Source organism: Cyanistes caeruleus, chromosome 10 (assembly GCF_971803275.1).
Source record: "Cyanistes caeruleus chromosome 10, bCyaCae1.hap1.1, whole genome shotgun sequence".
NCBI classification, from domain to species: domain Eukaryota; kingdom Metazoa; phylum Chordata; class Aves; order Passeriformes; family Paridae; genus Cyanistes; species Cyanistes caeruleus.
In genome coordinates, this window is record NC_141710.1 from 10,886,783 (window position 1) to 10,898,645 (window position 11,863).

Genomic DNA, 11,863 nt, shown 5'->3' on the forward strand with positions numbered 1-11,863 from the left:
CAAACAAGGCTCCATGGAATAGAGATTGGAGAGGTAATGTTTGCCCATAGGAAGTGGTGAGATTTTTATGTGGCCTCCCAAGCTGTCCAATGCAACTTTGCAGTGAATCTGTTTTTTTCAGATGCATCTGTACATTCATGGGATAATTCAAGCATGAAGTTTAACCTGCTGCTCTTTTGGGCTCAGGTTTTGCAGAAGTATATTTGCCTGCCTAGGAGTTCTATGGTTATTGAAGAGGTTTTAGGATTCAAAGAGGGTAGAGTAGCTTATAGACTGATGTTAGAAAGGGCTGCTCAAAAGCTGGAGTTTGTTTAAATGGTTTTGGGCTTGTCTTTCAATTCAGTTTTTATACTAAAACTTTGTGTATGTGCTTTTCAATAAAATGGGGAAAAAAGTAAATACTTATTTTGGTGTCAATTGATTCTTTTTTTCCCCCTAGAAACAAAATACGGTTTTGGATTATTTTACCACCATAACCCCTGTTCTCTGAAAAAATTCTTAGAAATATAATTTCAATCTAGTTTAACACTCATTTTTAATGTATCTTAGTATTTTTTGAGAGAACCTCATCTGAAAATGTAAAAAAATTAAGTATGTAAACATCTTCAAGAATCCTCATCTACACATTTTTCAAACATGTGCTGAATTTGTCATGGGGCTGTGAATGTTTTTGTTCCCTTGGAACTCAATTTCTTTGAGCTTGGAAATGGGTGGAGAGAAAAAAATCTCTATCATGACTTGCTATTTGATGGGTGGCAAATGATGCTCTCCGTGTGCCCGGTGTTTGTGAGGGGACATTGCACATATTTGTGTATTCTGTTATTTCATGTTACAGGACAAGCACAGGCCTTGTCCATGAGGTGTGTGGGCTTCCTGGAGCTGCACGTGGTGTTTGGAAGCACCAGGGCTGGAGAAGCAGCCTGGCTGATGCTGCAAACAGAGCTGTTATTCAGAGCACTTCTGCATCTATGAGTTATAAACTGCAAATTGCTGTTGCCAAGCCTGGTCTTCTGCAAGTGTGTACATATATGTCAACAAATTAGAGCAGGAGAACAAGTGGCCTGGCACTCCTGGCTTGGCTTACTCCCAGAAAAAGATCCACCTTCACAGTCTAAATTTCTCTTGACTGCAGAGAAGCAGGACATGAATTTAATATTCTGGAAAATAAACAGGATACTGGATTAAAGTGAGGATAATGCACCAGGCAGGGAATTGTTTGTGCTGCTCTGCTTGTCTCTTCAGGCTTTTTGCCTAGCTGGCCAACACCCAGGGAGCATGAACTGCTGTGGTTTGCTCCAGCAGAGCAGCAACTGAGGGAAACTGGTTGGGAATTAAGTCCCACTTCCCATTCCTGATGATGAGAAGCACTTACTGAGTGCAGCAAGGGATTTGATGGTTTTTCTAAGGAAAGCAGCTTGCCAGTACTCCAGAGGGAATGGCAGCTGCTCGGGGAAGAGGAGCAAAGCGTTGGGTGCAGTGGTGCATAAGGCCAAGCCTACAGCTGTAACAGAAAATGTTATTTTAGAAATTCTGAGCTGATTCAAATAACAGCCTGGCTGAACAACTTCAGCATCTAAAACTGCCACGATGAAGGCACTGTGAGAGACCTGCCTGAAGCACCAGGGCAGCTGGAGGTCAGCAACTAAGGAAGCAAAACAGAGCAGTCTGGGGAGAGGTTTTGGGCTTGATCAGAGATGGCATGGTACACTGGCTGCACTGGGTGCCCTCCTGGATGCAGAGAGAAACTGTGGGCGATAGTCAGAGGAGCTGCCCTGGGGTATGTGCAGACAGGGCAGCAGACAGTGCTGCACATGAGGGGGTCACAGGCACTCTGGCTGTGTGTGACAGGAAATGTGCCTGCAAGAAAAAAGGGGAGAAATGCCAGGAAGGCAGCTGATGTCCACTGTGATGTACCCTAAATTGAAAGGGGAGGAATGGAACATGGAGAGGGAAATGGGCAAATTGGAATATAGTGGGCAAGAGGGATTTGGAAGCTGAAAATGTCTTGGGACCAAAAAGTACACTTCTGGGAGCTGCTTTTACTACAAGTGGTCCTGTTCCTCTGTGCCACAAGTTTCCCCCCTTTGTAAAGCAGGGGCACTAACAATTGTCAATCTAATGTTGTGGGTATGTGCTCATCATCTGTGTGTGGGAAGGCCTAGAGACCGCAGTCAGGGGCTGAATCTTGTTATAGGAAGTGTTGTAAACACCAGAAATGCCCAGACAGCTTTTAAAATATTTCATGCGAAATTTAGGAGTATTTATGTACCACTGTAAAGAAGCTGTTAGGAGAGTCCCAGCAATATGCTACAGTTAAAAAAAGAGGACATAGGTGGGAAGTGAAGGATAACCGTGAAATGGCAAAAATCAAATAAATGAACCTCAGAGTTTTAATTCTCAGTTATAGACATGAAATAAAGGCATATGGGCAGAACTGAGAACAGTCTTTTCTGACCTTTCAGTGCAGATGAAGATTAAAACTAAATAAGACTTTGGATACTTAGGAGAAAGGAGCACAGAATTAGAATGGATTATGCTGTTCCTGCTGTGGGAATAAGGGTGATCATAAATTCTTAGTCTGTAACTTCTGTGGCTTAATAAGGTACATATTGTTAATTACATGATATGGAATCATAAAAGGATTATTTGGTGTCCTATACGTGTTATCTGGTGTTTGTTTTTGTGGTGTGGTTGGTTGTTTTTTTTTTTTTTTTCCCAAATGAATAGTGTAGGCAGAGTGCATTCAATCCCAATCTGGTTAGAGAGAAGGTGTTAAATGGGAAGTGGTTTATTGATTACTATTTTGCAAGCTGTGATAGCCTACCTTTATCATTTTAGGAGATTCTTGTTTTGCCCTTTCACTCAGTGCAAGGTCATGGAACAATTGATTTGACATTTGGTACAATTTGCAGTTAAGGGGATGAAAACCATGGGTGAGGAACTAAAACCATGGGTGAGGTTGGAGTGTTTGTTTTATTTCTTCCTCCAGCTCTTCTCCCCTCCCCTGAATGATTCCCTACTGCATTTTCAAGGAAGATTAATAATCAGATTGTCAATCTGTCTACAGATTTCATCTTGATCAAATGCTCAGCTGGATCCAATAGTTTTCTCCAGCAGGTGTTGAAGACAGGATTCTTCTGCTCTTATCCACACCCTCCCTCCCTTTCCCTTCACTAAGAGAGCAGCAAATCCATATTACATGCTGTTATCAAAAAGCCTAATTCAACATTTGGGGTGTGTGCATGGTTGTTTATTGCTTTTTATTTTAATCCTTTATAAGGCTCTCGTCTAACATTACAGCTTTTAAATTGTGAAAAAGTGGGATTTGACTGTTGTCTAATGATACAATTTTAAATTTATTTTAAAAAAAAACTAAGCACACCACAACTAACACTCAACAAACTATCTATGGCAAAGATGTACCATTGTTATGTTAGATATTGATTTGACATAATCTCCTTTATAATGCAGCTTCTCTTTCTCCATAGGGGATGTGGACCCTGCTGTACTTTGAGGGTTGCTAAAACTGCTGGGGATTTTTATGCAGTGTGGATAGGCAGTGGTTTGGCTTTTAGGTTGGAACAAAAGCAACAGCAGCTCGGTGCCAGCAGCTGCATTTGGCACTCCTGCCATGATAAATTCCCCAGCAACACAGCTGGGGTGGGTGTGCTGCAGGGCTGGCCCCTCCAGCGCTGCCAGGGCTGGGCAGAAATGGCCCCACTCCAACCTGCAGTGGCACCTGAGCAGCTGCACGGCTGCTGTCCTGTCAGCAGCAGCACTCTGCAGAGCTGCTGTGCACCCCCCATTACAGCATTCTAGGAGGAAATATGTTGTGACACATAGTAGGTAGTGTTTATGATGGTTTGTGTCCAGAATATATCATCCTGACTGTAGGTTCCTATAGGAAACACTATTCTCGGTAAAGAAATGGTATTGGCATTCTTGGCAAAAATGAAATATAGACTGCAGAGATGTCCTTCCCTTCTCTTTATGAAGAGGAATTTGTGATTAGAATAATCTGCCATAGAGCAGATGCAAAAGGACAAACTAACTTCTGCGGTCTGGTATCTAAGACCATTCTAACTTCAAAGAAAACTATAAGGAACAAATTGTCATTAACCATATTTTCACAATGAACAGATAAATCTAATTAAAGCAGAGAGAAATCTAATAAGCCTAATAAGCTTAGTGATGATCAGACATTTAAGGCTTTCAGTAGCCCAATTCTTTCTGTTTAACCTCTCTAGGTAAGAGATTGCTCCTTGTGCTTTCTAAAGGAACATTTTCTGTTCCTAAGCTGTATTTAGAATGTGCAAAGAGTTAATTATATCCAGTGCTTAATGAGTTCTTAGCTTGTGAGAATTTCTCTGGCAGAGGCTGAGAACTGTTGACATATTTCATAGGCAAACAATTTGCTGTTATCTCTGCTGTGGTGAAAGACTGCAATTGCTTTACCTTTGTAGGTGCTGGTAGTAGAGCAGAAAGGTGGATAATAGGAATGGGAATTCCATGAGAAAACTGCTATAAAAAACGTGCTGTGTAAATTCCATGAGAAATTTCTTAATTTTTGCAGCCTTGCTCTTTCAAGCCACCCAACTTCAGGAAAAGTTGTTGTATATAATGAGCTATCTGTGCCATGGGGCCATTTACAGAGGAAATGTGGGGATAAGGTGGCAATTCCCCTAGATCTGGAAATAAAATGAAGATGGGTGATTATTCCTTTACTTAATAATGGAACTGGGGTTTCTGTTTATAATAAAATATAAGCTTATTAATATTGCAATCACTTTATCTTGTAAACTGCACTTGAAGATGTGGGGAAGGCTTAAGCTGTCTGTCTACCTAATTTTATCTCAAACAAGAATCTGTGTTTGAGAGCTGTTGACTTCCATGCCTTAGAGCTGGAGATGCCCAGCACTGGACAGGAGGGAACATCTTGGTTGTTTTTTGCTGATGTAAGTTAGGAGTGAAAATCCGCCAATGTGCTGATATGGTTATGGTGAAGGAGAGAAGAATGGACCCCTAAGATTTGTTTGTTTCTTTTTTGTTTTTGTTTTTCTTTTTTTTAGTAATTTTTTTATAGGAATGTTGGCTACTGCAGTGGAAGTCTGCATGTGTGAATGATAATGACAAATGAATCAGGAAATGAATGGAAGAGAGCATGTCAGGAAATGGCAGTTAATATCAACTGAAAATAAAATGAGCTGTGTACAGCACTTAACACAGCCAGGAATGAAAAGGACAGGAGCAATATAGTTAATATGGCTTCTTTCATCATATGTTTTTTTTTCATGGGCCTGAAAGCCTGAATATAAGCTGGAGGCAGCAGACTTTGTCTAATCCCCAAGCACCTCCTTCTTTTCCAGTGTAACTAGGGGAACCTGGCATTAGTCATCACTGCAGGTGATTGGGGAGCAGGAGGGATTTATGGCTGAGAAGTAAAGGGTTTAAAAGTCAGTCACAATTCATCTAATCACAGCCACTGAACTGACTTTAATTAGAGAGCATTTGGTGTGTTGTTGGCAAGCTTTCTATATATCATAAACAAAGACACCAAACTAACAAAAATACTTGCCAGCCCCCTTACCTCCTACACAAAAACATTAAAAAGGCAAGTGGCAAAGACGTATCTGATAAAGAATTATTACTGGCAGGGATGGGAAAGCATCTATTGATCTGCTTCATGTAGGCATGTCTATAACTCAGATGGCTGTGTTAAGATGAAAGAGCGGATAGAGAGATGAGGTTTAGTATTGGTAAAGAAGGAATCTGCCTGTAATAATTGTACACATGAGCAAAGAAGCTTTTAAAGCAGATCAAAGCTTGGTCCAAATTCAACTCTACTATACTCTACTGAGGGCAGCGGTGTTTCACCAAGGATGGATTTGTATTTTAGACCTTCACAAAGGGGATGTTATTGAGGCTGGTTAAAAGGATTGACAATATAGTGGGTCTCAGGAGGGGGTATTCAGAGCAGTAAAAGCCCTGGCCTTCTTTTGCCAGGCAAGTACTGCAGATAGTGCAAAGGGCTCTGTGTTCCCCTCAGTGGCACAGGGAGGACTCTGTCTTTTTGTGAAAGTGAAAGGCAGTGATGAGAGAGAGAGATGGCAGCCTACCTGCCTATAGGAGTAGTCATTAACATGAGAGGAAATATAATCAGCCCTTTGTCTGGAGAGGTGGAAACAGCCAGCAGCCTTGCTGAATAAATGAAAATGTTTAGTCAGGTTATGCACATCTCTGCTGGGCCAGGAAAAGGAAGTGGTTGCAAAGCAAGTGCAAAGCTCATATGGTAGTGCTATTCTCTGCTTTAGTTATGTTTCATAGTGCTTTCAACTCTGGCTTCTTTGTCAACGGCTAAAGCAAAGCACTGCTAGATGTCCCCAGACAAACAGCCTTCCAAAAAATAACTGTGAAATGATTCTGTTGCTTCAGTGAATGGTAATGTTTCTCCTGACTCAGTCCTACAGGAGACTAGGGGACATTGCTATCTGTCATTTAGCTCAACACTAATAATGAGCTCTTGCTAACTTCTAACAGAGAAGGTGCCTGTCCATCTTTCTGAGAAAATGTAAGAGATGTATTCATGTGGTGAGTCAGCTGCTTCAGCAAGAAAAATGAGGTTGTCCTAAACAAGATTTTTAATTTTTTTGGGAAATTGCTTTATGCAAGCCTGTAAAGGTGTAAGGGCTGAAAGTACCACTTCTCTGCTTAAATTCTTGCTCTGAAAAGTGGAAGTGAAGAAAAAGGCTTTCCTTGGCTCATGTTCCAGTCTCTTTCCCAGCTGAGGTGAACTTGGCTTGGGGCATTTAAAAAAGCAGAAAAAGTAAACTCATCTTCTGTGAGAACATTAAAATCTTCAAGTTTCTGAAGGGTGTAAATGCCAAGAAGAAGGAGGCTTCATTTCCATAATGATGAGCAACATGCTGGGAGCAACAGATTGAAATTAAGGGAAGAAAAATTTAGGCTTTATATCATGAAATATTGTCTTTCAATGGAGCCTATGTGCCACTGGCACATTCTGAGGAAGAGACAGACCATGCCAGGAACTGGCTCTTTTAAAAGTGGTGAAACTGAAACACTGAGCCACTGGTCCTGGCAGTAGCTGGTGCTGGTTTGAGATCAGCATGTTTGGTGAGACTGAGGTTATCATTTTGTTTGTGCCTCCTGCTGGGTGCTGACTTGTGTGGCAGAGATTTGGATCACTGCCATGCCCCCTGGCAGGAGCAATGCAGTGCCTTCCAAGCTGTGGGCATGCTTAGGCATCTATGGCTTCAGATCTAAGAAACAGCCTGAAAAGCCAGTTGTGAAATAATTTATTTTCAATATAGTATACATGAAATATATAAGTATGTGTTAAATATATTTTATGCTCCCCTTTGGTTTTGGAAAACTGAAGAACCTAGGGGAGATCAGGAGACTTGCACTGGTGACCTTCTGCACAGGCATGTGGCAGAAACAAGGTGACAGAGATGAACGAAAGAGTCAAAACCAGAGTTGCAATAGGAGACTTATGTAAAATTCCCAACCTTTTCAAACTTGAGGTAGAGTTCCTTTAGGCCTTGCTTTCTGGCTAGGGCCTGTCCATTCCCAGAACTGGTAGCACAAAACTTGTTCCTCTCAAAGTGTGACTGTTTGGTGTGTGGAGTTTTTGCAACAGCAATAAGAAGCAGCTTCTGATCCAATCTGCTCCCACCAGATGGGTCAGTTTTTATTTGTAGTGTTCAGCCTCAGCTCTCTGCTGCTCTGAATGTAAATCCACAATAATTCTATCCATCTGAACACACATTCCCCAGCCCATCTGCAGCTTGTCATACAACAGGGGCAAAGTAACAGACTTTTTTTTTTTTTTTTAGTAAATGGGACCCCTCAGTTATCTAACAATTGCGGATTTGCACAGAATTGCTCCCAGCAAACACAATTTGTTGCTTTGTTGAGTAAAACTAGGTGAATTCAAGTTGTTAGTTTTCTCATTAATATTTTGAGTGGAATAGGGAGGGATAGGAGAAAATGAAAAAAACCTCACAAAACCAAAACCACCACCCCCTGCCAAAGGCAGGAAACAGAGTAGGAATGCATTATGTGGCATGTCCTCTGTTGTAATGGTTCAGCCAGCAAGAAAACATCAGAGAATAAACCCACTCTCAGCAATGTTCTCCTTTAAATGCTCCTACTAGCATCCCAGTTGTATAACAGCAGAGCCTAAGTCCCCTGTCCTCCTAGTCCTTGGAGCACTGACCTTGAGCTTATCTTCTGCTTCAGCAGAGGAGATGATTCCAAAGGCCCTCTCACAGCTTGGCCTCCCTGCACCGCAGCGTGTCTGAGTTCAGCTGAGGGCAGGCACTGCCTTCCCCGTGGCTGGGTTGCTTGGCAGCACTGGCAAAGGAGGCCAGACACATGCACAGTGACATGTGGCTGGCATGCCTGTCCTGGTAAACTTTCTAAGCTACATCCCCCTAAATATGGTGAAGAGGAGGTTTCATTTATGCATCTGATCCCCAGGTGCAAAGGAAGGTGGTGCTCTAGGGTGAAAGGCAGACAGGATATTTTTGGTGTTATACCCTTTAAGTTCAAAGTTCAGTGAAATTATTTGATGTTTGTCTTCTGAGTTTTTAGATTTCTGAAGTCAAACTGGTCCCCTTCCTTAAAAAAAGCCCTGTAAAATATAAACATGCAAATCAGGCTTCTGGTCATATTCTCTCAGAAAAAACAAGTGGCAGTGCATTAGAGGAACTGGCTGCACTGTTCAAATGTATGCACCATTCCATTCTTCAGATTGCTGTAAAACCTCCTTTAAGTATTTGAATTCAAGACACTGATGCAAGACAGGAAAAAGCATCACCACAGAAAGGGAAACATTTACAGGGCAATGCCCACTGTACACAGCAGGCCCTTTCTTAACACAAGAATACTGCATGCTGGAACTAAATCATTTTAGATTAATTAAGTTTTTTTTTTTTTTTACACATAATGATAAACCTGAAGCTGGGCTAATGCACTTAAGATTTTATCTTAATTTCTGAAATTAAGATCACTCTGGGTCCCCAAAACCTTCTCCTCTCAAGGTGAGCCACACCTGTTTTGCTTACACCTGAGAATTAGACTGATTAGAATTTAGGTATGGCAGGGCTGCTGTGAAGGTTGTCAGCAGCATCTGTGTCATCAAGGCTGGAAACAGAGGTGGGAACATGTGAGAGCAGCCTGGGTGTCCAGCTCTGGTGGCCAGGAGGCTTTTCCAGGCAGGGCTGGGGTGGGTGAGTGCTGCTGCTCCTGGTGCAGCACCCAGCGCTGGCGGGAGCCCAGGACCTGCTCTCCTCTGAGCATTAGGGTTGGCGGTGTCCCCTCCTCTGGCCTCCCTCAAACTGAACAACACTTCAGGTTTTAAAATGTCCTAATTGCACTAAACCATTAAAAAAGATGGGGGGAAAAAAAGCAAGGCAAAAATAATGGGAAACTGATGCTTTTCAGTTACTTTTGTGCATTCAGCCTTCTTTTGTGCAATAACAAATTAGATTTTGTGGAGGGGAAAAAAGAGGCACTTTTTGGCTATTTGGTTTGAAAAAGATTTTTAGTTTGTCCAAGAGAAACTCTGAAGAAAATTAAAGTGTTTTCTTCTAAATGTAGAAGTCCTGGTTTTATACTCGCAGAAGTGATTTTACTGGGAAAAGGATTAATTTACTTTGTCTCTTTAAAAGAGTTTTTTTTGTAAATTTTATTAGGTGCATTCTTTTTTTCCCCAGAACTTTTCTTAAAGAAAACACCAAACCAAAATAACTCTTAAACCTCAACTTTGCAGAGCCCAGGAATGTGCCAAGTTCTTCCAAATATATGTTTCCTATTGTATAGGTTTCCTTTTGACATAAAGATACACAACACTTGAAAATATCTTTTTTCCCTGTAAGAGGATAAAGTGAATGCTTGCCAAATGGACAGCTTATATAAATGACTTATCATTTTATTTTTTAATAGAAATCCGTCAGCTATGTGCAGCTGGGTGCTTAATTCATAGTGAATAATTTATGCAAGAAATTTCTCTTTTATGTATTCGTAAACTGGAGTTAAGCCTGAAATTAAGATTGTTAAAAAAAGAATTTGACAGATGCTTTTGCTCGTGATCATATTAATAGAGAGTTGTCCTTCCTTTAACTCGTGTGAGTTTCCTGGCTTTGTTGTCATGTTCCCATTTAAACCTCTGGGGGTTTGGAGGGCTTGTCATGGAAAAAGATTATTGCTGTGGGATGGAGCTTATTTGGGTGAAACTGACAGAGAGCCAGGAAAGAGAGAGGAAGTGAGCTGGTTTGAGAGGGCTGGAGTTCATGTGATAAATGACATTCTTTACTATCCTGTCACTGGCTGGAGCAGAGAGATACTTCTCCTTTTTTATCTGGGAGGCCTTGTGCATGTCCTGCATCCCCAGAGGGGCTGTGGGCTGGAAGCAGCCTAAAAGCACTGTTAGCTAAAGTTCAAAGAGACACATTGGTGTTTTTGTGATGGTTAATACTAGGGGGGACAGAAATTTCTTCTATCTGAAATATTTCCTCCACTTCTGTACTAGAATGAAAGCCTGAAATTTCTTATGAGGACATTAACCATTATTGTTTCATAACTGAATTATTTTAAGATTTGCTTGTGAATTTGGGTACAGTATATGGGCAAATAACATCACTCTATTAATTTTTAATGTATAAGATAAATAATAAATGGGAAAAAACTTAACCAAAACAATCAAAACTATTAATGTGAGACTTCTGTTCCATGGAACCCTTAATGAAATCAGCACGGTACTGTACAGTCTTTGATTTTGATGCAAAGATGCTTTTTTGTTGCAAAACATCTGAGTGGTATTTTTGGCCAGCTCTATAGTAAGTGCCCTGCAAAAACAAGAGATAATTTAACTATGCCTGAGTCACTCTGAATTCCATAGCTTATGGACAGCACTGAAGTGGAAGAGCAAAGGTATGATTGTCCAAGAAGAAATAAGTATAGAAAATGAACCATCAATGAACACCTAGACCAGGGTTCTCTGACTTTCCCCTGTCAACTCTTGCACTGGCTTTGCCAGTTGTCCTCACTGTTGAGACAAGAAAGAATATTCTGTCTGCAGAGGGGGGACCATGAAGGGCATGGCTGGTTGTCAGGGTTTATGGCTGCCTTCAAAGGTGTGTTGCTTGCTGAGCCTCCCCTTCCCGCACACACTGCGCTTTCCATGGCTCTTGGGGCAGATCTGGCCCTTCTAAAGGCGACAGGCAGGAGAAGCAGGCTTGTGAAGGAGGACAGTTTGCCATCTTCAGGGAAGCATCAGCATAACCATGTGACAGCAGACACTGAGGATAAGTGCTGGGAATGAGGGATTTGTTTCTCCAGCCTTCAGGGGTGGTGGCTTCTTGTCAAACCAGTTTATCTGGGAGTAAAGCTGTGGAAATCGGAGTCCTTGCAGGAGAGTGGGAAGGGTGTATTTCTTGTCTGTCTGGAATGGCTGCTGTCCATGCAGGTATGGGCAGGCTCCTGCTTCCTTGGGAGCTTGCAGAGCAGGTCATCATTTGAGGGATCCTTCACAGAAGTCTGCTTAGGGAAGCTCCAATGCCTTAGCCCCAGCAGTTAGGCAGCTGATATCTATACTGTCTGGAAAACTGGGGCAGAGTTTGCTGGGGCATCATTTGTCAAGTAGGTAGAAATGGGTTGAAAAGTCAGGGATAAGGGCTGGAAGCTGTACTTTAAATGAAGTAGATATTAATGGATTTTCTTCATCGGACTGTACTTTGAAGGTGTTTAAAAAATGTTGTAGCTGTAATTTAACTTGTTAATTTTTCAGAGATTTTAATTTCTAGGTAATAAAAAAAATCTCAGTAAGAACTGTGTGATGACA

At 41.5% G+C, this 11,863-nt stretch overlaps 1 protein-coding gene across 9 annotated transcripts in view; it reads left to right on the forward strand.

Annotated features, from left to right (window-relative positions):
• The window catches only part of LOC111933501 (uncharacterized), a 72,187-nt gene that overhangs the window by 23,927 nt on the left and 36,397 nt on the right, over positions 1-11,863 (forward strand). The window contains exon 3 of one of the 9 annotated variants that reach the window (XM_086844296.1): positions 122-403. The exons of the other annotated variants lie outside the window; for them this stretch is intronic. Coding sequence (XP_086700422.1) covers positions 122-315 — 194 coding nt within the window. The 3' untranslated portion in view covers positions 316-403. Of the gene's footprint in view, positions 1-121; positions 404-11,863 lie in introns of those variants that run through there. 9 annotated transcript variants of the gene reach the window in all.